Below are 25,859 nucleotides of genomic sequence, written 5' to 3' on the forward strand. Positions count from 1 at the left end.
TCAGAGGACATTTGAATGACTTCATTTCTAATAAACAGTCACTTCTCTCAGCTAATTAAAAAATATGAGACTGTATGGCTGTGGGGAAATTAGCTTAATGCAATAAATACATGTACATACAAGTACTTTTTTATAATCTACAGACACTGGAATTTAGTGGCACTTGAGCTTGAACATGATGCCATGGGTAATCATGACCCATATTAGAGCAGCAAAGGTGAAGATTTAAGGACAGCATGTCCTAAGTTGTGATCTAGGATGAATGATCACCCCACTTCCAATAGGTGAAAATGCAGAAAATATATCACGGATGAGCTTGGACTCGTGCTTACATCAGGAAGGTGACGGCGTTCCACCTTAGGTAAGTGATGTGCCTCATTCAGCCTCTGAATGCTTATTCTTGCCTACTAACAGTCAAGGGCACACAGGGAGCTGGGGGTGCATTACTGCGTGGGAGAAGGTAGCTGTTCTTAAGGAGCATGAAGTTTCCTTGGGATAAAACACAATTGACCTTATCACGAGGTGGTGATAATGGCAATGGCACAGTGATGGGAGCAGCAGTGGAAAGTCTGGAGCCCAGTGTCATGGAGGCTGGAGTTGGAGTGGGAGGAGGACCTAGGAGCGTCTGGACTGGAGGATCAGCGAGCGCTAAAGCCCTGAGGTGGGAGGAGTCGGGGACATCGGGGAACTGGGTGTAGCTCATATGGCTGGTCCTCAGCCAGGGAAGGGAAGTCGGTCAAAGAGGTCAGAGAACACCTAGCAGGGAAGGGGGTTTGCAAGGCGTGCTAAGGAGTCTGGGAATGACCTTGAAGGCAATGCAAAATAATGAAAGGAATTTACACAGGAATATCAGTGTTATTGTATTTGCATTTTAAAAGATCATTAGGTGACTGTATGGAGAATGTTCTAGAGTCGGGACAGATTTGGGGTAGGAAAATGAGGCAGGCGGTGTGCAGGAACCTAGGCGTGATGTGATGGCAGAATGGAGGACTGATGCTGATGTGAAGAGGCAGCCTTTGCTGCACTGGTCAGCTAGGACAAGCAGGGGTGAGGATGGCAGACACGTCCAGATGCCAGGGCTCCAGCATGGGAAACGGAAGGGGTGGTGGCGCCACGTGCTGAGGAGTGATGACTGTGAGAAGAGCCACGGAAGCTGCTGGCGAAGCGATGGTGAGTCTAGACTCGGCGGACTCAGCCCCGGGCTGCTGAGATGCCCGGGTGGAGAGGCAGAGAGCTGAGCCAGGAGAGAGGCGCTGGGTAGCAGGCAGCCACTCAGCTTGCCAAAAACACAGTCCACACTACTTAAATGAGGACTGGCTGGGGAAACTAAAACATAATCCCAACTCTTCATGGACAGAAATTTATTAGAGCCAAATCTGAAACCGCTTGGCTAAACAACTAGGTTTCCAACTGGAAGAGCAAACAGAAAGATCAGCTCACTCATTTGCTATCTGTTCCTTAGAATGGAAATAGCTAAAAGTAAACCTGGTTCAGAGGAAACAAGACTGGGTCTGCCAGGAATTCAGCTCACCCATAACCTGTGCTCACATCTGCCTCGGCTCAGGCAAGAGCAGACACCCGCATTCCCCATGAGCCTCCTGGGCTGTCCGAGGGCAGCGAGACAGTGATATCGAGAGAGGTCTTATTAAAAAGTGGAGCACACTGCTTTCCAGTATGAAGTGACTCTTCTGGTGCTATACAGGAGGAGTCCTGAGCTGCCAATGTGAAGAAGAGGCAGAGAATGTTGTGCATATCACCGACTTGGTTCCTGCTGAGCTGTCTCCAAAAGTTCTAGGAAACACTTTGTTTTAGGTGAGATAAATATCCTCCATTCTGTGCCCTACCTGTCTCTGTGGTGTTCAAGAACCCAGACAATGACCCTGAAAGTCTGAGGTAACTCTCAGGAGGGTCAGTCTCAGTTCCACGCTGGGAGATGCATGGGTAACACCAGCCCATGAGGTCCGGCTGGTCCCTGGGACATTAAGAACAAAGTCCCTCATGGTGCCTGAGCCCAGAATGGGATGCTTTACCCTTGAATACCCATGGAAGCCAAGGACTTCTGACCCTTTATTCTGCTCAGAACATCAAATCTTGAGAGTGAGAATTCATGTCTTTAAGCTCTTTTGTAGCATTGCAAACATTTTAGGAAAAATGTCTGACTCAAGAACCCAGAGCCACTCTATCTGAATAGCTGACTTAATCAGCCATCAGACAAATTGTTACATCTTAAATCTTTTAGGTTAGGACATCAAGTTTTTCCCATTTCCATGAATTTTGAACATTATGTCCATAAATCTGACATTTAATTTTACTTTTCCTCCTGGATATCATTCATTTAACAAGTATTTGTTGAGAACCTATATTCTGCTCAATACTGAGCAATGGGCCATGGAAGATAAAAACATAATGAAAAACATTCTTTGTCCTTGAACAGCTTACATTTGGTCTGGGAAATAAAGTTATTCAAAAGTGAAAGAGTTCAATAATAAAACAAAGAAGCATAAGATTAACTGACAATATTTCAGCACTCCAGTGGAAGAAAAGGCCACGGTCATCCTGCACAGACGAGGAGATGCAGCCTGCAGGCTGATTTCTTCCAACCGTGAAACATTTTAGGACTTATCATGAAGAGGTGTTCCCTCCACCCAAGTAAGAGAATTCCATAAAGTAATCTACGAAAGCCCATTAAGTGCACTAAGGAGAATCAGCAGCAGAGAGCAGAGCTCGCCTCCCACCTCTGACCCCTGGGAACTTCTAAGTGTCCAGACCTGCTTCCTCTGCAGCTACATAAGCCACCATGGCTCTCCCCACCCAGATGTCTGCAGGGCTATTTTAATTTATAACCGCCTTGCTATGCTGCCTCAGACCCTATCAATAAATGCACTCCTCCTTAATGCAGAACTCTGGTCCTGCTTATGAATTCTCTTTGATAGATTATCCTGAAGTTCTCTGACCGACGCTGCTGGGCTGATGTTGGGCTCCCTTCTCAATCTGATTCCTCATAAGAAGCTGTACTCTACTGAGGTCACAATCACATCCAGGGAGCTCTGGCGAGGGAGAGAACAGGTTCACCCTCTCAGAGCACCACGGGCAGCCAGGCTGGGCTCTGTGTCCAGCCCTAAAACACTTCTGCTTAGCTTGACTCAGGCTTAACAGTGAGTTCCATTACCTGGCTCATTTATCACTTTTTTGAGATAAGATGTTTGAATTACACTTTTAGTTATTTTGATTTATACATTATTATTGACCGTAGTCACCTTGTACCCCATAAATATATACAACTATGATTATTAATTAAAAATTATATTAATGAGAGAAATCTGGGTTCCAGAAAAGCCCTCTCACGGGTCTGTAGCAGAGCCGGGAAGAGTCCAGGAACCTGAGTCATGAAAGGCCCTGAGCGTGGACACCGGCTCATTCATGTGCATGTTCCCTGCAGAAAGCACCTCGCTGTCCCCGAAAGGCCACCCGAGCAGGTGCCATCCGAGTAGAATTCCCAGACCTCACATCTGCCAATACATTTTCCACTTCCTTTCCATTTTAAATGGGTACATAACGTTGCTGCACCCAGGAAACGATTAGAAGCTGGACAATGCCCGTCACATTACTGACCATGAAGTGACCATTTTGATTACGGCAGTACTGACCAACCCTCTCCCAGAGGCAAGCAGACACCGAGCGGTTGGAGTCCTCGTGTTATTTATCAGACGATATGTGTTCCAGGTTCTTCTAGTCTTCCTGATCATAGTTTTGAAGGGGCATTTTTGAGATTTATTTTTCAGTCCATGCACACACGTTTACTGCGCGTGGGGCACCCCTCGTGAGGTTCTGCTATCTGATTACATTGTGCAGTGTTGGAAGCAGGGTGAGAATCTGTCTCCTGCAACACTGGTCATTTCTTTGGGGTGAATCTATGCCAAGTCATTTCTCCTGGCTTCTTGGATGCCCTATCCACAGTCACTCAGTGCACCAGCCTCACTCCTCGGATCTGCCTGGACCTGCTGGCCACCTTCTCCCCAGCCCTCCCTCCCCCTGCTCTCCCAGCCTCTGGAAACAATACTTCACTCTCACCTTCTATGACATCAACCTTTTTAGCTTCTACTGATGTGTGAGATTTTACAGTCCTTATTTTTCTGTGCCTGGCTGATTTCACTTAAAATAATGTCTTCTGGTTCCACCCATGATGTCACAAATGATGGGATTTCACTCTTTTTCACAGATGAATAGTATTCTGCTGTGTGTATATGCCACATTTTCTTTATCTATGCATCCACTGAAGCACACTTAGGTTAGTTTCCTGGCTGTTTTGTATACTGCTACAGTGAACGTGGAAGTGTAGATGTCTCTTCAATGCATTGATTTTACTTCCTTTGGATGCATGCCCAGTAGTGGGACTGCTGGTTTTATGATAGCTGTCTTCAATTTCCCATGAACCTCCATGCCGTTTTCCACAAGGGCTGCACTAATTTACATTCCTACTGACAGTATGTAGGGATTCCCTTTTCTCCACATCCTCACAACACTTGGCTACTTTCTGTCTTTGGCAACACTGCAGTGAGGTGATATCTCCTTGTGGATTTGATTTTATCAGTGACATTGAGCATTTTTCAGCCAGTCATTGGCTGTTTGTATGTCTTCTTTTGAAACATGCCTATTTAGATCTATTGCCCATTTAAAAACAGATTCTTTGTTTTTTTGCTATTGAGTTCCTTAGATGTTTTGGATTTATTCCCTGACCAGAGGTATAGTTTGCTCCTCCCATCCTGTAGGCTGTCTCTTCTGGTCGTAACTTCTCCCGCAGACGCACCATGGTTTACCCAATCGCTCTCCTTTAAACAGTCGGGGTAAGTCCAGTTTTTTAAAATTATCATCAACATGGTGTGACGAATACGCTTTTCTATAACTTCGGCTTCTCTTGGAAAGTGATTGCTGGGCTGAGCACAGGCGTGTCTTGATGGCTCCCCAGGCATATTTCCACACCGTGTTAGGTGAGTCCCAAATCCATGTTCTCTGAACTCTCCCTCTTCACACATAGGAGCAGAGTCAAAACACTCAGCCACGTCACCACCGTTACGACTTTGTCTTCTGAAATCCTTGCATCTTCAGAGAGACCATTGGCAGCAGGAAGGAGCTTCCACAGCCATTTCCTGACTCTCGGTGCTTAAACTGATCCTCTGGTCACTGCTGTTCTACCATGTCCATTCGGGTTAATGACCAAAACGCGGCTTATTTACTTGAGTGCAAGGGAGTATTAGAGTGATTTAGCTGCGGAGCCCTGCAGCATGACATATTGCGCTGACTCTAAAAGGGACCCTTGGTGGAGCTAGTAAATCCCTCACCAAACTGTCTCCATCCATTATCTGAGGACACGTAAGGCGATTTCCATCCTGGATATTAATTTCTTGGCTACTGTCATGGACTTCAGTGCCCGTGACAAATGTTTTTACAATGAATACCAAATTAACCCAAATTGATTAGAGGCCTTTATAAGTCATTAATGGCCGACACTTGAGTCTGGTCCTCTGCATGTCCAGGACATTTCATTAAATACTCTCTTCTTGCTGGAAAGATAGATCTTTCTCCCCTGGCTGGATTTGTCAACACTGGCAAAACACTTCCTGCCCCTCTGTCCCCAGCTGCAGGTCAGTCTGAGCAATGGTGCCCTTGAGGAAGGCTGCACATGGAGCAGGCTTGTCCTGCTTCTTGGCTCCCCAGTGGCCACCACCAAAGGACTGCTGACCGCAGAGGCTGCCTGGGCCGGGTGACCTGGCTCAAGGGAGGCTGGGTTCAGGGAGCAGAGGACATGGGCTTTTGTGTAAGACACTGCATCTGAGGGATGACCGCAGTTGGCCTCAGGCAGGGTCGCTGCACCTGGTAGCCTTCCTCAAGGCATGGACCCTGGCAACCTTGTGGGGGGCTAGGGACGCCAGGAACCCATGCCAAAGGCATTGTCTCCACAACACCCCTCACTCCCTAGAGGTGGAGAAGAGAAAGGCCACAGGGCACTCTGGGATCTTGAGGGACAACTGGGCCAGTGTGTCATGGAGCCCTCCGATGCCCACGGAGGCATCTGTCTTCTCTCCCGCATTCCCTGACCTGAAGTGCAGCCCAGGTCCCCTGCCAGCGGACACTCAGAACCCGCTTACGTTTCTTCTCATTCTCTCTATCCTGGCGGGTCCGAGTCACAACAGCCACAGCAACAGAGCCAGCACAGGTTGAGATGTTCTCCCTCAGACCCAGGATGGGGTCTTCTCATCCCCACCTCGCCGTCGAGGAAACAGGCTTTGAGAGATCGGCCCTCAACCAGGGCCGGGCAGTCAGACAGGCCAGAACCAAGACCTGCATCTGGCCCTTTGGACTCTGAAGCTTATGTAATAACAACCACCCTGAAAGCCACAGCTTTTCTCCTTCTATGACTCGAGATCAGAGCTGTCAGTGTCTGAGCCAGGAGGCAACCCGAGGTGCTGACGGATCCCACAGGTCCCCTAGATTCCAAGTCCAGGCGGTCCCCGGCTCCCACCCTCTGGCGCCCAGCTGCACTTGACCTCTTCCACCTGCTGGTCAGTGCAGACATGGTGGTCCTGTGCACTGGGTTCTTCTGCTGTGCTTCCTGGTGGCCCTGGACTGTGGTGCCCTCCCAGGCCCAGCCACACCTGAGGGGCGCAGGACACTCTTGCATTTTCTGCTTGGGTCTTTACTCTTCCATTCCACATGAGGAATCAGGTGATGCTTCAAGAACAATCTGTCCATCTAGTGTCGAGAATGCTGAGCTAACGACAGTTTGGTAACAAGGATTTCATAACTTTTTTAAAAAAAACCTCTTTCAAGTCGATACCCGAACGCCACAAGGTGGCCCAGCGTGAGTGCAAAAGCCCTGCAGCTTGGATCTTTCTGAATCTCCCACGGACTCAGAAAACAAGTCAGAGGGCGACGGGTGGGCTCCAAGTCTCCCTGAGGCTGCAGTGGGTGAGGCCTGGCGCTGCTCTCCCAGCCCGGGACACGACAGCAAGAAAAATAACTGTTCTTTGTTTAGTCTCCTCACAACAGAGAGTGGCATTAGCTGCAGCTGCCTGGTTACAGATCTGGGGAGGCAGAACCATCACCAAGGGAGAAGATGGGCCAGAATGCAGGCCCGACAGGACAGACGTGTGCTGCGGAGCCGCCTGCGCCTCAGGTGACCTGGTTAGCAACAGAGAGGCTGGCCCTCAGGGCCAGTGAACTGACCTGTCTGAGGGGAGAGCTTCCAGCAAGCAGGAAGGGACCAAGGGCCCCTGGGTGGCCAATGGACAGCTTTGCTGCTGGGCATCATTTCCTTAGGACTCAAGGGTCCAAGGGTCTGGGTGAAACACAAGAGCGTCACACAGCCAGTTCCCATCTCCCAGGGCCCGTGGACAGGCCACCTCGGCTTCAGAGAGCATGGAGATGGCGGGCAGAAGGGCTAGGGCCACTCCGAGGGTGACCCTGAGAGAGCCGGGCCATGGGAGGGAGGGCAGCTGCCTGCTCCAGAGGTGCGAGTGTTCAAGACAGGGGACAGATGGGTGGGAGAAAGTGAGACAGAAAAGCGAGCTGCAGGGACGGCCTGCGGGCTTCACGGAGCTGGCTGACCCGCCCTGTCATTCCAGGGGGCTGTGGGTGCTGGGGTGACCCGCCCTGTCATTCCAGGGGGCTGCTGGTGCTGTGGTGACCAGCCCTGTCATTCCAGGGGGCGGTGGGTGCTGGGGTGACCAGCCCTGTCATTCCAGGGGGCTTCACGGAGCTGGCTGACCCGCCCTGTCATTCCAGGGGGCTGCGGGTGCTGTGGTGACCAGCCCTGTCATTCCAGGGGGCTGCTGGTGCTGTGGTGACCAGCCCTGTCATTCCAGGGGGCTGCGGGTGCTGGGGTGACCAGCCCTGTCATTCCAGGGGGCTGTGGGTGCTGGGGTGACCAGCCCTGTCATTCCAGGGGGCTGTGGGTGCTGGGGTGACCAGCCCTGTCATTCCAGGGGGCTGCTGGTGCTGTGGTGACCAGCCCTGTCATTCCAGGGGGCTGTGGGTGCTGGGGTGACCAACCCTGTCATTCCAGGGGGCTTCGGGTGCTGGGGTGACCAGCCCTGTCATTCCAGGGGGCTGCGGGTGCTGGGGTGACCAGCCCTGTCATTCCAGGGGGCTGTGGGTGCTGGGGTGACCAGCCCTGTCATTCCAGGGGGCTGTGGGTGCTGGGGTGACCAGCCCTGTCATTCCAGGGGGCTGTGGGTGCTGGGGTGACCAGCCCTGTCATTCCAGGGGGCTGCGGGTGCTGGGGTGACCAGCCCTGTCATTCCAGGGGGCTGCGGGTGCTGGGGTGACCAGCCCTGTCATTCCAGGGGGCTGTGGGTGCTGGGGTGACCCGCCCTGTCATTCCAGGGGGCTTCACGGAGCTGGCTGACCCGCCCTGTCATTCCAGGGGGCTGTGGGTGCTGGGGTGACCCGCCCTGTCATTCCAGGGGGCTGTGGGTGCTGGGGTGACCAGCCCTGTCATTCCAGGGGGCTGCGGGTGCTGGGGAATGTGTGGGCACCCAGTGCGCCCGGCTCAGGCCTGGTCAAGAGAGCTGCATCTGAGCTACTTACAGACACAGGGTTTCACTGCTGACTCCCAGCTCCTGGGATCCATGATCTTCCTGGAAAGACGGTTCCAGGGTCTAAACAGCCGTATAAGCAGGCAGTTCTTCATGCAGCCGGTGTGCGGCCTCTGGCTTGGGCAAACAATGCTCACCTGTCCGCTCCGGTCTTAGGACACTGCAGCCTTCCATGGCCTGGGAGATCACACGCAGGCAGCTTCCCTCGCTCACCCCACCTCGGCTGCTAAGGGCCTGCTACCCCTCAGGAGATGCCAGGGCTCCTGGGCACCTACGTTCCTTGCTCTTCTTTTTCTCTTTCTGAGCAGCTGAGATTTTCCCAAAGGACTTATTAAGTGTGTTTCCCAAAGCTGCTCGTTTATCAACGTCAGGTAGCCAGCCAGAGAGAGACACCGTTCTCTTCATCTCTGAGTCTCTGCGTGTCCAGCAGACCCAGCCTTGAATTCCGAATGCTGGCCACACTGTGCAGCCTTCTCTGCAAAAATTTCCATCGTTCTTATTTCCAAAGGAAAAAATACCATGTGGCAAAGTCACATGTCCCAGCTTGCACACTGCAGGGGCCGCAGGGGAGCCCCCAAGGCTTCACTCCACGCATCCCAAGAACAGAGGAGGCCCCTGCTCCTGCCCTGCAGGTCTGTCTGCTTTTACTAACTGTCTCCAGTAGAAGAGACACGAGGATGTGGAGCACTATGTCGTGTGCAGGATGGAGTCCCGTTGCAGGGAGCAGGGATGGCCCACGTAGGCATGCACGGCACACAGGACTCCTTGAGCTCAGGGCCAAGGAACCCAGTCCTCAGCTCAGGCAGGTCACAAAGAGGAGACAAGGAAGGGAGACGCAGTGTGGAGAAAGAGTCTGTGCTCTGAACGTCAGGCTTTGTGTGTGCCCAGAGCTGCTGAGGGAGGAGGCGCAGCCAGGGAAAGACGCTGGCTGAGCGATTCAGCACCCATTTTCCCATTTTACACTATTTAATCTGGACAAGTCCACGCTCCTCTTTCTAGGTTCAGCAGACAGTGTCACCTTCTGGCCCTTAGCAAAAGTTTCAGAAACCCCCTGGTTGCCAGTGTGAACAACTGCAACCACAGACCCCTGGAGGCAGAGCCAGACTCTGGCCCACAGAGGCCTCTGCACTCTGGTGACTCCTGTCCTCTACGAGGCACAAGCCTCACAGGAGGACTCCCCGAGATGACACGACCTGAAGGCTGGACCAAGCTCACCCCAAGGGTGTGAGCCGCAGATGGGGCACTGCCTAGAGAGACCAGAAGAGCATGCCCCTAGCTGGCTCCCAGTGACTCACAGGCCAAAGGCGGAAGCTGCTCACTCTGCAGAAGACTGTGGCTCCGAAAGCCTCCTGGAGCTTTAACTGCAGCTGTGCTCTCTGCTCCCTGAGGAGAAGTACTCACTCGGGTCTGGCTCATTATCATTAGAGCAATGGACTTTGGGGAGCAATATTGACTTTTCAAAATAGAACGGCAACCAGGGATTTGTTGCTTGCTGTCGCTTTGGAGATCAGTGTTTGGCAGGCTCGCTCTCAATTGCAAATGTCGTCGGCAGACAGAGGGCTCGGTGTTCCTACATCAGGGCAGTGGCCCTGGAGTCAGGCCTTCCCAGTTGAGAACGCTTGAGAGAAGCTGATCTAAGGCTCGGTGGGTCAGTGAACCATGGCCCCGGGCCACTGTGCCTGTCGACAGGCTGTTGGGACAAAGCCTGCCTGCTTGCTCCCGCAGTCCCTGTCTGCAATTGTGTAGGACAGCAGAAAGGCGTGGTGGTGGGAGAGGCCATCGGGCCTGCAAAGCCTGGACCCCCTGCCACCTGCCCCTGTGTAGAGCAAATCTCAGACCCCTGCTCCGATACACAGGGTACGCTCGGAATCGGTTCCGCTGCCCCTTAAATTCAGCATGAGGAGGCCTCATTAAAACCCCAGAGGCCACGTAAGATTAAAAACTCAAAATTCCACCAGCCAGTTAGTGCCTTTGGTACTCAATCCAAATGTCAGCACTTGGTACTTAGTGACACTGGCTTCCTAGGAGTGGAAAGGAAGGGAAATCTCCCTCCCCATTAGGGCTGTCCTGGCAGATGTCATAAATTCTACTTACCTCTTTCCAATTATTTTATGCCTACTTGGTTTAGGCAACATGCTAATTAATTAGCCAGTGCATCACACATTTGTTTTTACCTCAACAGATATTTAGTGAGCTCAGGCACAGGACTGGGCACGCCAAAGGACAAAGGTGAAAAGGACTGAATGACCAACAAGAGAGGGGTGTCCACATGCCACAGGACAGCGCCTGGGACCAACGACGGCAGGAGACGGACCCACAGAGGGCTGCTGACAGCATGTGTGGGTGGGGTGTGGGGAAGCTTTCTCAGGGAAGTCAGCACCCACTTTGTTCTGTGGCCAGTTTTAGAGATCAAACACAACTTCCATGATCACTTCTCTGCACCCGTGTCCCCAAGGAGCACGACATGAGTGTGACATCAACTGTCCAGGAGCTGGCAGAGGCCGAAGGTGGGGAAGGGCTGACCTGGGAAGCAGCATGGCTTCGTCTTCCTCCAGCACTTGGCTCTGGAGTATGCACACACATGTGCACACACACACAACCCCTCCTTTTGCACACATGCATGCACATGCACATAGCCCCTCCTTTTGCATACCTGTGCGCACGCACATGTATAACTCCTTTTGCACACACACGTGCACACACACAACCCCTCCTTTTGCACACATGTGCACGCTCATGTATTACTCTTCCTTTTGCACACACATGCACACACACACACAACCCTCCTTTGCGCCGTGGGCCTGTTCTCCTTTACATCGCACGCTCTTGCCAGCAGGCAGGTCCCTGGGGTCTCAGTTGCTCTAGCGTCTGCTCCAGGTGCAGAGTGTGCACGTAGGTCGACAAGTTGGTGCCGAGCAGTGGCAGTGAGGAGAGGTGGCAGGTGTGGCAGGTGGAGTCCCTGACAGGTCAGGGGATGACATCCCTTCTGCGGGACTGTTCAGAGGTGGGCGATGGCTACTTGGTAAGGTTCTCTTCTCCACTCCTGGGTGTGACTGGTGGGCAGCAAGCTGAGTGCCCCGGGCTGTGGATGCGGCAGTGGAGGTGGGAGGGCTCTCGTGGCCACTTCTACAGGTGATTAGACGGCACTGGCACCTCTTCCATCGCCGACCTTCAGAGCTGTAGCACCAACTGCACAGTCACATGAGCCGGGAGCACTCGGACCTCCTAAGCTGCCCACCCACGAGGGTGTTTCCAAGGAGTCAATGCCCTTGGCTTCTCCTCATGCCCGAGTCGGTGGATCTGGCCGCTTCCAGAGTCGGCCCTCGGTTCTTCCCCTCCTCCTGCCGTGGTCCCATTCCATCAGCTAAGGGTGCCTTTGGGAACCCCTGCCTGGCAAGCGTGTGGCATCAGGGCTCTGTGGGCAGAGCGGCTCTGGTGCCCGGGCGTTCCTATTCCTCTGAACCAGCTCAAGACGCAGAATGACAAGCTACTGCAATAGCACGCGTGTGCTGTGGGGAAGATCTTCCCACCCACCGAGCAGCCCAGAGCTTGCAGGGCCGCCCACGCCAGCCTCCAGACATGGTCCTTCCTGGGGTATTTCAGGAGGAGCTTGAAGAAGGAAACTGCTGACCTGAGTGCCGCCGAGTGGCCTGGCCCGAGGGCAGAGGGCAGAGGGCAGAGGGCCCCCGGAAGGGCGAGGGGGCAGCTCCTGCCAAGCAGCTGGACAGGGTCGCAGACACGCCTGGTGGAGAGTCACCCAGGGATCCGGTCATCACATCCTCCACCTAACCTGCGGCTACTGACTTCAGGCTGCAGCCCGGCAGGCGGCCCACAGGCAGCGAGAGGCCTGTCCAGGCCTGGACCCTGCTCGCAGCACCGCTGCTGGGCCGTTCCCCACGCCATCCTTGCCAGTTGCAGACTCTGAAGCATCAGCTTTGCCAGTCTGAGTGGGAATCCCTGAGGTGGAGCTGGGCTGCGGGGCTGGGCCTCGGCACACCGACCAGAACTGCCTGGGAGGAGAGTCCCAGGAGAACAGCCAGCCCTCCAGCTGGCCACGGTCCTCACGCCTCCCTCCTCAGGAGCCCCAACTTTTGAGTTCATGGCACACCTGGAGCCTTGGGTACGGGTACTGGCAGGGTGGGCGCCCCTGGAAGGGGTCGGGTACGGTAACCTAGGCTGTTCCAGCTCTGAGTGTCCATCTCACACACTCACACAGCCCGGAGCACCAATCCAAAGCCCAACTCCCTCACACGCACACTCACATGCACACACACTCCACACGCCACCAAGTGCAGCGGGCGGCTGGGCCTGGATAGCAAGAACCTCCTGACCATCAAAACGTGCTGCTGCGCGCGACGCTCTTACCAGCTGCTGGCCTTTGGGGCCCCATCCTGCATACTGAAGCTTTGCGTTGCTCACTTCCGGTGGGTCCAGACTCTGAGGATCTCTGAAAACACAGACAGACAGAAACAAAGCAAGATGGTGGGAACCAAGAATGGAAGATGCTTTGATTTCATCCTCCGGCTCTTCTCTTCCCCTTCCACTGCACCAATTCCAGAGCTTTCCTCTGTGTTACAAATAGGATGTCCTGCCCCATCTTCACGCAGTGGTGAATAGGGCCACCGTTCTTCAACCCGGATGCTGAATATTCACCCATAGAAAACATGCAGACATGTCTACAGATCAAGTTTTTAAATATCCAGAATGGTCAAAGTCGACATTTCAATCCCCACCTACACTGTCACCTCGGGCTCTCCTGGGGCGCATTCTTCCTAAGCATGATGCCAGATCATTCTAACTCCCTAAAACCAGCAGCCTCGGGACAGAGGGCATTCTGTAGATAGAACTCTCCAGAGAGGGAGAGGGAGGGATGGAGAGGAAGGGAGAGAGAGGAGAGGAAGAGGGAGAAAGACACATCCTGGAAGACAGGCCCCCACCAGCACAAGAACACGCGTGCAGTCAGGGTCCCCCTCCTTACTGCGACTACAAACACCGGAAACGGTATGCGTTTAGATGAGCTAGGCTGCATCCTCCTCTCTTCCACCAAAGGGCACTAAGGAGTGGGGAGGACGGCACAGCGCAGAGGCTGGAGGGGAGGACGGCACAGCGCAGAGGCTGGAGGGGAGGGGTGAGAAGGGGACCAGAGCATGGAGTCTTGCTTAGACAGAGGAGTGGCCTGGGAACCTCTGGCCCTGCAGGTGGCTGTGGCTGGTAACTGTGCATCTCAGTTGCTGAGTGACCGCTAATGTTGCACCGCGTGAGTGACGGTGACCTTCTCAGTGCGTGCCGTCAAGATGGCACACCACGCCCCAGAAAGACAGACATCACTGCGTGCCGGTCTAAAAACAAGACCCAATGACGGCGGGGCTGCAGGAAGGACGCGGTGTTCTGTAGCCTGATGCAGACAGACTTCCAGGAGGGGGTCACACAGGAATGCACCTGCTCTCACACCAGGACATAACCTGCACAGGGCAAGAGGATCCAGAGGCGGTCACCTGCGGGGGCGTGGCACCAGGATAGAAGGGAGAGGCAGGATCAGGGGCGGGGATACGTTTAGTAAGACAGCAAGTCTTAGACCAAAATAGCGCCTCACATCCTCTCCACAGAGGCCCCAGAGAGACCAGCAATGACGTCGGGACCCACGGCAGGGACGCGCTCCTGCCAAACTGCACCAAAGGGCTGCGGTCACCCTGACTTGGCGGGACACCAGGACGCTGCAGACAAAACGATCCACAAATAAATCTTCCCAAGCAAGCGAAGAAGTGCCTCTCGCAGGTTGGGACTCAATATGCAAATGCGTGAGTGCACGGGAGCCACAGTGGCAGCTCTCACTGCGTGAGGAAGACCTGGGGAGGTGGGGACCCACCAGGTGAAGCTGGCGGGAGGGGGAGGTATCCAAGTGCCCGACGGTTTTTAATGCATGTACGGCTGGATTCGACATGCACATGTCCCTGGGTTAACAGCACATGCCTGTCCCTGCTCTGCCCGAGAGGCCTAGAAGCAGCGATGCCCTGAGTCACCAGCACAGCGAAGGCCAGACCTGGGTCCCTAAACACCGGCGTCCACAAGGAAGCAGGCCTCTGGGCAGGTGCGCTTGAAGGCAGCGAAGTCCAGGATGCGTCTGGGACATCTTGTGGGGTCAGAAAATAAGGAAGCCCTCCAAAAGAGATGGGAGCTCGTTGAAAGAACACAGATGCTAACCTACAGGACTTCCCAAAAGTCGACGCTACAACTGGATCAATGAAATGACTAACCTCAGAGTAGACATCGTGCGTCCACACCAGTGTGAGGAAGTGGTCAAGTGCGCTGGGCAGGAGAGCACCCTTCCTCCACCAAGGTGGTGAGCGCGGAGGGAGAGCTGGAAACCCAGTCCCTCCCGCTGATGCCACCGAGGCCCAGGGGTTGCAGGCGAGACCCCCGTGGAGGTTCAGATTAGAGGCTTCACAGTCTCAAAGCACCTTCCCTACGACAATTGGCAACTGCAAAGCAGGAGTGACCGTGTGATCAAGTCGTCAGGAGCGACCGTGTGATCAAGTCGTCAGGAGCGAGAGCCGCTGTCATAGGATGCAGCGGGAAGGACAGAGAATCGCTACCCAGACACACGGCCTCACTCCATTCTCAAGAAAACACCTGAAAAAACCCAAACAGAGAAGTAACCAGTTCTCTTCAAAAGCCGTGAGGCCATGAAGGACCAGGAGAGATGGAGAAGGGGTGGCCTAGGGGCCGTGGGGGCCCGCGAAGGGAGAGGTCTCCGGGAGGCGTGAGGCTGGCCTGAGGGCTGCTGTGGGCCTGCTCTGAGGCTGGGGAGGCGGCATGCGGAACAGAAGGATTTCCTCACCCAGCACGTGCAACTTGAACTAAAGCCTAAAGTCATCCAAAACCAAAAGTTAAAGATTACTTCTATCTCGTTGGCTCTAAACATCGTTATGGAAAAGGGTGAAAATTAGGTCATTTCCCTCGCGACACCCTGTGCCCTGGTATCAGAAGTGGCAAAGTGCTTCCTCCACCTCGGGCACAGCCTTGGCACAGGATACCTGCCTCTGAATCAGCAACCACAGGCAACCTGGAAGGGCGAGGGCGGCTCTCAGCAAAGGTGCAGAGCCAGCCCGAGCCAGCCCTGGGCCTGGGCTTCCGCGGGACTGTCCTGGCTCAGAGGGCAGAGAAGGCAGGATGCAGTGGTTAACTCTGCAGCCGGCGGGGGCTGACCCACTCTGTCAGACTCGGTTCTCCAGGGGCGTCCACGATGCTCCGGTGCTCAGGAACAACTCGGGGCAGCTCACCTTTAATAGAACAAGCCTGGGTTCCCCCCTAGCCAACCGGGCATCTCCGAGTGCACAGAGTGCCTCGGGGGGCTGCAGGAGCACCAGGCCACACACCACAGGGGCAGGCGTCCCCGCTCGTCCACCTCTACTCCCTCCTCAGCCTGAGCAGCAGTGGGGACCAGACTGGAGGTCACGGGTGGTGTTCCGCCCCCAGTCACCGCATGCTGACCATGTCTCAGCAAGCCTTTAGGCCTCAGCTGCCTCCCTGGATAAGAGAGCCACCTTTCTCCCCAGAATACGGCGACCATGGGAGACATGACGCATACCAACTCACAAACTCTCACAGCCTCTCACCTCTGCCGGCTGGGGAATCCCTCGACCCCTCCACCTCTGTACGCTAAGCAAATGACTCGGACATGCTGGAGGGCAGCGACTGCTAGCAGAGCGGCAATCTGCCCTCCAGGAAACACGCGCGCCCCTCGCAGGGAGCTGAAGTCCAAGAAGCTGTGAATTTAATTCTGAGTTCTGCCACTAACTAGCACAGGGCTCTGGGCGATGCAGTAACTGAATCCAAGTTTGATTCCTCATGTATAAAATTGGGAAGAACAGAGTTTGCCTCACAAGGTTGGACTCAAAAATATGCTGCATGTGAAGACAGGTAGCTCACCTGCACATATTCCATAAACACCAGTGTTTTCACTGAAAAACCACCAGATAATTAATTTGACCACAGTACAACACACACAGGCATATGTGCCCTTGCTAGTTAGTTGCTCTACAGGACCAACTGGTTGAAAACTAACAAAATGTAACTGCAACGATTATCTACAGTAAGTTCTTTAGAAGTTCTGACAGCTGGGCGTGGCGCTGCGCACCTGTGATCCCAGCGGCTCGGGAACTGAGGCAGGAGGATTGTGGGTTCAAAGCAGCCTCAGCAACAGTGAGGCGCTAAGCAACTCAGTGAGATCTGTCTCCAAATAAAATACAAAACAGGGCTGGGATGTGGCTCAGTGGTCGAGTGCCTGAGTTCAATCCCTGGTACCCACCCTCCACCAAAAAAATGTCCTGATAACTTTTCAGGTATAAGGACAAGTTCGCTTTGTTGAATTCAACAGTGTCCAGGGGTGGAGGGACCCGGTGGTGGCCCTTCACATCCCGTGCATTTGCTTCTAGGAAGTAAAAGCTATATTTTCACTTGGGCATTGGGTGGTGCCCGGCCTGATGATTTTGCTTTCAAGTCACAAGAGGCTGCAGGTAGCCCTCCGTGGTGGCCCTTCTCCAGTGAGACTCTCTGCGGTCTGTGGTCCCTGGTGTCCATCTCCCACAGACAGTGTCCCGTGGCAGCTCTCCCTGCCCCGCCTTGCAGATGCCCACTTGGCCTTATGCTGACTCTGCCTCCTGCATGTCCACACCTGACCCCTGAAGAGGGCAGAGCAGGAGCTCAGGAGATGTCTGACCTGCGTGCAGGTGCCCACCCATCTTGACAGCCGCCCAGGTCTGCTGTTCTTCTGGTGACAGTGCCGATCTCCTCTCCTCTCTAACCCTGCTCTTCTTCTAAATGGGGTGTGCACCTGGGGCAGGCAGAAGGCACAGCTCGGGCCTTCAGAAAGAATGGCAGCAGTCCTCCCAGTCAGAGGGCGGGCGCTTGTCCCAGGGGGCTTCCTAGGCAGGCTCTGCTCTGCCCCCAGCGTTGGGCCCAGGTGGTTCCTAGACAGGCTCTACTCTGGCCCCTGTGTTGGGTCCAGGTGGTTCCTAGGAAGGCTCTACTCTGGCCCCTGTGTTGGGCCCAGGTGGGTTCCTAGGCAGGCTCTGCTCTGGCCCCTGTGTTGGGCCCAGGTGGTTCCTAGGCAGGCTCTGCTCTGGCCCCTGTGTTGGGCCCAGGTGGGTTCCTAGGCAGGCTCTGCTCTGCCCCCAGGGTTGGGCCCAGGTGGTTCCTAGGCAGGCTCTGCTCTGCCCCCAGGGTTGGGCCCAGGTGGTTCCTAGGCAGGCTCTGCTCTGGCCCCTGTGTTGGGCCCAGGTGGGTTCCTAGGCAGGCTCTGCTCTGCCCAGGGTTGGGCCCAGGTGGATTCCTAGGCAGGCTCTGCTCTGCCCCCAGGGTTGGGCCCAGGTGGTTCCTAGACAGGCTCTGCTCTGGCCCCTGTGTTGGGCCCAGGTGGTTCCTAGGCAGGCTCTGCTCTGGCCCCTGTGTTGGGCCCAGGTGGTTCCTAGGAAGGCTCTGCTCTGGCCCCTGTGTTGGGCCCAGGTGGGTTCCTAGGCAGGCTCTGCTCTGCCCAGGGTTGGGCCCAGGTGGGTTCCTAGGCAGGCTCTGCTCTGCCCAGGGTTGGGCCCAGGTGGTTCCTAGGCAGGCTCTGCTCTGCCCCCAGGGTTGGGCCCAGGTGGTTCCTAGGCAGGCTCTGCTCTGCCCAGGGTTGGGCCCAGGTGGTTCCTAGGCAGGCTCTGCTCTGGCCCCTGTGTTGGGCCCAGGTGGTTCCTAGGCAGGCTCTGCTCTGGCCCCTGTGTTGGGCCCAGGTGGCTGTGTATAGGAGTCCGAGGCTCCGAGTGCCATCACCACTTCTTCCCTCTCCCTTTGCAGTGGCTGCGTCTGCCTGGAGGCCTGCAACCCCGGCCTGCTTGCCACCCGGTGACTTCAAAACTCTGCGGCCCAGGGGGCTTCCCGTGGACCCTGCTGCCCAGGCCCCGCTCTGCTCCTTCCCACCCTGTGGTGCAGGTCCCTCCTCCTGGCCCCTCTGTGTCCGAGCCAGGGCCTCCCGGCTCCAGGAGAGCCCTCGTGACCTTTCCTTACCACTAGGCTTCTGAGGAAATCTTTATCATCACAAGTTAATAGGCTTTATTTTGAAAAAACAGTTTTTACAGAAATTCTGAATGAAATATGGTTTGCACGCACCTCCTTCCCGTCCTGGGCCCCCAATCCTCCACAGGGGGAGCTCGGAAGGACGGGAGCAGTCCTGACTCCGATCCCTCACAGGGCCTGGTTCCCGCGGGGCTGGCTCTGCCTGGAGCTCCCCGGGTAGGGGTGCATCTGCCATGCAGCATGGTGGAGCAGGGCTTCCGGGCCCGGCCTCCAAGCGTGGCCTCCCGTGTGGCCGCAGTCCTGCCCGTTCTGGGAGTGCCACGACTGGTCTTGCCAGAGGCTGCCCTCCCTGAGGGGTGGCGTCCAGGCCCTGGAGCAGCTTCTACCGCTGGGACTTGACTCCTGGTCCCTGGGCCTGTGTCCCTCCTGGCTGCTCCCCTTCCCAAGCCTATTCTCTCACCCACGTACAGAGCAGAGAAACGCAACACCCAAACCCCCATCGGACAGGCGTCCCCATCCGTCCACCCACCCCAGTCCCCACCCGTCCTCTGACTCGGAGTTTTCTCAGATTTATTGAATGACAAATCTTTATAATAATATAGGTCTTTTAATTTCCTTCTGCATAATAGGCGTCACTGAAACAAATCAAGAACAGGAGAGAGGCTAGAGAAAGATCCCGGTCGTACAAGACAAAGAACAACCTCTCGGTACAGATTAGAAAAAGTGCCGCGAAGCCTGCTGCTCCTTCTGGCCTCCCCTCCCACTCCACCCGAGCGGAATGCACACGCGGGGTCTCCAGCAGGGTGGGCTGTACTGGCTTGCCGCTTACTGTCAGTCATCCTGTGCTGGCTGTATACACTAGCGGGTCTGAGTGGGTATTTTCACTCATGTGGCGTGTGCACTGATCAAATCCCACCGCTCTTCACCCAGCCTTCTACCTGCTTCCCAACCTCTAGTGATCACTGTTCCGCATTCAGGTTGTCTGATTTCGTTTCTCGGCTTCCACGTGTGACACAGAACACACAGTCCTTGTCTCCCTGTGACTGGCTTACTCATTTAACATCCTCCAGTTCCATCCGTTTTGCTGTGAATGATAGAATTTCATTCTTTACAGCTGAATCATATTCCCTTGGGTATATGTGCCACATTTTCTTTATCCAGTCCTCTGCTGATGGGCCCCTGGGCTGACCCTACATCTTACTTATTGTGCATAATGCTGTGATAAACATTGGCATGCAGACGTATCTCTACTATGCTGATTTCCTGTGGATACACACCCAGGGGTGTCTCCCAGACTCTTCAATGCCTAGTCCTGACCTGGGGTCACTCCTGAGGAAGTCCTCTCCTGGTGGATTCCGTTCTCCCTCAGACAAACCTGGCCAGTCACACGGGGACCACAGCAGCACCCTCCCCTGCAGGCCCCAGAACTGACCCAGTGCCACCAGTCTCCACCACGTCCTGGACGGTTCTGAAGGGCTCAGGGGTGTTTGGTGAGTGTGTGAGAGAGGCAGAGCTCGGAGCTGGGGAGGTATGTGGGGCTGGTTAGCGCCCTTCCACCACTTTCCCTCCCCCTTTTTATTTATTCATTTATTCTAAATCCTCCATGGCAGGCTGGTGAGGAATCACCTACGGGTGGAGATGTATTGGTAAAAAATGATTAAGGAAGAATGAAATGATCTGGACTTAGTATATCTCAGAACAAACATGCAATCCATTCTGATTTTGCTTATTTGAGCAATAAACAAAACAAGGCATAAATCATGTTGAAATCTGAAGAGTGAATTAGTGCAGCAAACTCTGCTCATTTATCTTTCTAAGTTATTTTGAGGGATTGAAAAGCTTCCTAAAAACAACAGCATTTGGAGGCAAAAAGAGCTAAAAATTGCTTTTCTGGTTCCTAAGCTTTCATGGCTAAAGATATAGAAAGCAGCACTTCAACGTCAATCTGTGTGTGCTGTCTTCCTGTGTACTCAGCACAGTGGGAGGCAGAAGGCAGACACACTCCAGTCCAAGATGAGTCCCCAGCAAAATAGATGCTCAATAAATATTGGTGGAACAAATAGATGGGCGAATTAATAAACAGGATCTAGTCTAATCTCCAGTAACTGATTGGGTAGGGTCAGTAACTACCAGAACTCATGCAGCTCTGAGAGACCCATGCTACCCCTTTCTAGGTTTATCTTAAGTGATGCATTTCAATTCTTAAGGGCGGAAATCCCAAGGGGCCAGCAGCTGAGGTCCCGCCCACAGTTAACTCGACATGTCTGTACACTGTACTGCCCCAGAGCTCCCTTCCTCCTGCACCATCTGGGTGCAGGTGTGGGGCTCACTGGAAGTGCCATGGGGGCACCTACCATGCTCTCCTTGCCGTGATGTGCTGCCCCGCCACAGGCCCAAAGGCAACAGGTCCACCCAACCATGGGCTCACCTCCAACATAAACCTTTCATCTTTTCAAGATAGACTATCCCAGGTATTTTGTTTACAGTGACAGGAAGCCAACATAGAGGCCATGGTTGTACAACTCTGTGAATGCACTAAAAGCTGCAGAGTGGGATGATTTAAGTGGACACACGTTTGGTGCGAGAAGTACATGTCAACAAAATCAGGAGGAGGAGGAGAGGAAGGGTGTGAGAGGAGAAAGAGGGGGAAGAGGAAGCTGAGGTGCAGCGGGGACAAAGGGAGGAGTCGCCACCTCCTCAGGGGCTCTGGATGACGGGCGCCCTGCGACTCAGGGCTCTGGTTCTTCTTGCTCTGCATCACCTCCCAGGGACTTTACCAGGTCTTCCATGCAAGGACACACCTCCTGAGTCAGAGTCATCGCCCTGCTCTTCCTACTAGCGAGGGTGACCCCACAGAGGAGAAACCACAGGTGAACCCAGAGGAGAAACCACAGGTGAGCCCACAGGTGAACCCACAGAGGAGAAACCACAGGTGAACCCAGAGGAGAAACCACAGAGGAGAAACCACAGGCGAGCCCACAGGTGAACCCACAGAGGAGAAACCACAGGTGAACCCAGAGGAGAAACCACAGAGGAGAAACCACAGGTGAGCCCACAGGTGAACCCACAGGCGAGCCCACAGGTGAACCCACAGGTGAACCCACAGGCAAGCCCACAGGTGAACCCACAGGTGAACACACAGAGGAGAACCCACAGGTGAACCCACAGGTGAGCCCACAGGCGAACCCACAGGCGAGCCCACAGGTGAGCCCACAGGTGGCCAGGCGGAGCTGGGCTAGGGAGGCCCCACTGACCCTCCTGGGCAGGAGCCCGGCTGGTGCTGTTCTGGGCCACACCAGGTTCGGCATGTGCACTGCTGACCCCCGACAGGCTCTCCTGCAGCAGGTAAGGAACCAGCTGGCCCCAGGCAGAACTGACCCACAAAGCTCACTTGCCTCTGCGTGGCCTCTAGACCCGGAAGGAAGCCACCCTGTGCTGCTCAGAAATGTCCCTGTGCCTCCGGCACCACTGAGCCCGCTCATCCTGACACAGCTCCTGAGCCTAGAACCCAGGCGCGGCAGCCCTCTCCTTGGTCCCGTTCCGCTTTCTAAGAGCGCACGTCTGGTCAGCGGGCAAGCCACAGAACGTCCCCGTGGCCAAACAGCCCCAGAGCCCCCATGCTGCACCTCTGTGCTGTCCTGAGGAGCATTGTGGCCTTCCTGTGACTCACGAGTCCCGACTGTGGACAAATCGCTCCACCCTCTGAACTTGTTTTCCTCCTCTGGGCGGGTCCTCCTCGGCTCCCGTGAGGTTTGATGGGAGGCTGACTCCAGCCCAGCTCCCGGGCCCTGGAAATCAGCCTGCGAAGGCACTGCTGTGCTGTGCTGCTGCAGCACGGGGCAGGGAGGAGGGCGTGCTGGCTCGCTTCTTACGGCGCCTCCACAACCCACGTCCTGGCTCTGCAATCACTGTCTCTGCCGCCACCTCAGCACCCAGGGGCTCTTCTGCAGGTGATGGACAGGGGACCCTCCCTGCCAGTGGGCTCCTCTGCAATGGTGCAGCAGGCCTCCTTGCGGCCAGTGGCCACAGTGGGTCTGTCCCCTCCTTCCAGGTTCACCTCTGACCACGTGGCCCCAAAAGTGAGTTCGGATCCCTCTGGGACGTCTCTGTGCACCTCTCTGGGCAATCCCACTGCAGAACCGACACTGGAGGAAACTCCCAGTAGAGGGCCTCAGGGTTCTCCCCAGCGTCGGGCACAAGAGGGCCCAAAGCCTGCCTGGGTGTGAAGGGCGGCGAGGCCAGAGGTACAACGCATGCACAGGTGTTCCCGAGTGCTCCTGGTCCTGCCTGCTCGTTTTGACCTTTACCATGACTGGGCAGCTGGCTCCTCCCTGATCTTCGCATATTTGGCTTCAGCCCTACCCTTCGCCTCCTGGGGGGATATAAGCCGGCTCTCCTCGAGCGCCGGGGTTCCACGTTCGAGGTTCCGGTTCCCAGGTTTCCTGAATCTACACTAAACCTTTCCGAATTCAAGAGCCTCACTATTCGTTTGTCTCCCGCGCCAAATTGACTCCACTGGATGGCGTCAAATGTTGGCCCGTATGGGGAACTCTGCATTCGTACGAGGACCCGTAACATTTTATAAGCTATCAGCACCACAAGGATAAGGTAAGTAAAAGACAGTTTCGCTAGCGTAATTAAAGAGAAGTTTCCCTATGTGAGGAAACAGTGGCCTTAAGGTTAAACGGAAGGCTCCCCTAGTGAGGGAACGTAACAGAAGGTTGTCCCAAGAGACAGCAAAGGACGTCCTATAGTAAATGAATGTGTTTAAAGTGTTAGTTGTGTTAGTATTTCTATTGCTTTTGTTTGCTTGGTTACTGTTTGTTATTTTAGAGGTACTCAGGTAAGCGGAGGCCCTGTCTCTCTCTAAGGCAGTTAGGCACTCAGGATAGCTGGCCAGGTGATGGAATATAAAGAGGATGATAAAGGAACTCTGGAAGGCGTGTATCTTGTATTGTTTGTGTGTTTGTACTACTGTTAGTGTGGTCTTTGTTCGTCCTGTATCAAACTTATTTAGCAGTAAAAGATGGGTTCGGAAATATCTCGGAATCAGTCTGAAAGGATAATTCAAAAAGGAGGCATAAAAATATATTACAGGAGGGAGAAGTGCTAGAAGAGATTAAAGAGGAGGTTGGCTGGAATGGCCAAAAACGAGAAGAGAGTTCTGGGGAGGAAGGAGACACTGGGGAGGAACTAGAAAATAATAAGTCCAGGGTTTATAGAGGAAGGGCTGCTCAAGGTGTCACAATGGGAAAAAGAACAAAGTGAGGAAGAAGTGAGTGGTAGTAACCTAGAAAACAATTACTCAGAAAATTTAAGAACAACGGAAAAAGGTAGGAGAAAGCTAAACCTAATACAAAGAACTTCAAAATTCGTGGAACCTGCCCGTATTTGAGGACCAAAATAGGGATACTATCAACTATTAGAAAAACTCTAAAGAGGCAGTTATGACTGATTGGAAACAGCTATGCAGAGCAGTGTTATTTGGAGGACAATATCTGAATTGGAGAGCTCAGTGGCAGGAAATAGCTGTTGAAACCACTTATAGAAACGCAGTAGCGAGGTTTCCTGGTAGAAATGTTGATATGCTAATAGGAGAAGGCCAATACGCTTCAATAGATACTCAAAATCAATATGATCCTGGTGTGTATGCCCAGATATATACAGCAGCAAAGAGACAATGCCCTAACAAAAGACAAGAGATAACTACAGTAAAATCTGTTACACCTCGTGCCCCAGGTCTTTGCCCAAAGTGCAGAAAAGGAAAACACTGGGCTAACAAGTGCAGATTAGTTACTGATGTTGAGGGCAAGATGTTACCAAATCATTTAAGAAATGGGGCACAGGGCCCCCGGCCTCGGGGCCCACAAATATACGGGGCTATCCAGTTCATGCCTCGGACCCATTACCCCTTGACTCCCCAATTAGACAAACAAGAGGAAGCGCAGGATTGGACCTCTGTGCCTCCACCAGAGCAGTATTAACTCCAGAGATGGGAGTACAACCAATACCAACTTCGGTTGTGGGCCCATTACCTAAAGGAAGAGTGGGACTAATTCTGGGGAGGAGTTCTTCTGCTTTAAAAGGATTAAATATTGTCCCTGGAGTTATAGACCCTGATTTTACAGGAGAAATAAAAATCCTTGCTTCTTCACCAAGAGGTGTAGCAATAATAGCTCAGGGTGATCTCATAGCACAATTGTTGGTCTTATCCAGCTGCCATAATCAATATCCAACAAAGAATATTATTAGGGGAAATAAAGGATTAGGTTCTACTGGTCAAAATATTATTAACATTGGATTTAAAAGATAGACCTATGACAAAGTTAGTGATAGAAGGCAAAAGTTTTGAGGGCTTATTAGATACTGGGGCTGACAAAAGTATTATCAAAATTACAGAATGGCCCAAAGCCTGGCCACTTCAACAGGCAGATCAGACTTTAAGGGGATTGGGTATAGCTTCCAATCCTAACAAAAGTGCAGCCATATTAAAATGGAAGGATGAAGAAGGTCATAGTGGTACCGTCCAACCTTACATCCTCGAACATCTCCCGATAAACTTGTGGGGGAGAGATATCATGGAACAGATGGATTTACATCTCACATCCGAGATCCCATACAGTGATCCAAAAGCTAATCAAGTGATGTTAACCCAAGGACACATATGGGGAAAAGGTCTTGGGAAAAATAGTCGAGGACCTATTTCACCCATTTTAGTTACTCCAAAACAAGATAAAAAGGGATTGGATTTTCATTAGGGGCCACTGAATTAAGCAATTAAAATAACATGGAAATCTGATAAACCTGTCTGGGTCCCTCAGTGGCCCCTCTCAAAAGACAAATTAGAAGCGACCCAACAATTGGTTAAAGAATAACTAGAGGCCGGACACATCAAACCATCCACCTCTCCTTTCAACCCACCAATATTCATAATAAAAAAGAAATCAGGAAAATGGAGGCTATTGCATGACCTAAGAGCAGTAAATTCTATAATGGAGCCCATGGGACCTATTCAATTAGGATTACCTACTTTATCGACTATTCCAGTTAATTGGCCCTCCATTGTAACTGACATAAAAGATTGCTTCTTTTCCATTCCGTTACATCCCTCAGACACCAAAAGGTTCTCATTTACTGTGCCCTCACTTAATAACAGTTCTCCTAATAAAAGATATGATTGGATAGTTCTCCCACAAGGCATGGCCAATAGCC

At 53.5% G+C, this 25,859-nt stretch overlaps 1 protein-coding gene across 7 annotated transcripts in view; it reads right to left on the reverse strand.

Moving 5' to 3' along the window:
- Nucleotides 1-25,859, reverse strand: part of Dpp6 (dipeptidyl peptidase like 6) — an 872,193-nt gene that overhangs the window by 167,594 nt on the left and 678,740 nt on the right. For all 7 annotated transcript variants that reach the window (XM_047560556.1, XM_047560558.1, XM_047560555.1 and 4 more), the window contains exon 7: nucleotides 12,960-13,041. In XM_047560556.1, the coding sequence (XP_047416512.1) occupies nucleotides 12,960-13,041 (82 nt within the window). The remainder of the gene's footprint in view (nucleotides 1-12,959; nucleotides 13,042-25,859) is intronic.

This window comes from Sciurus carolinensis, chromosome 8 (assembly GCF_902686445.1).
Source record: "Sciurus carolinensis chromosome 8, mSciCar1.2, whole genome shotgun sequence".
NCBI lineage: Eukaryota > Metazoa > Chordata > Mammalia > Rodentia > Sciuridae > Sciurus > Sciurus carolinensis.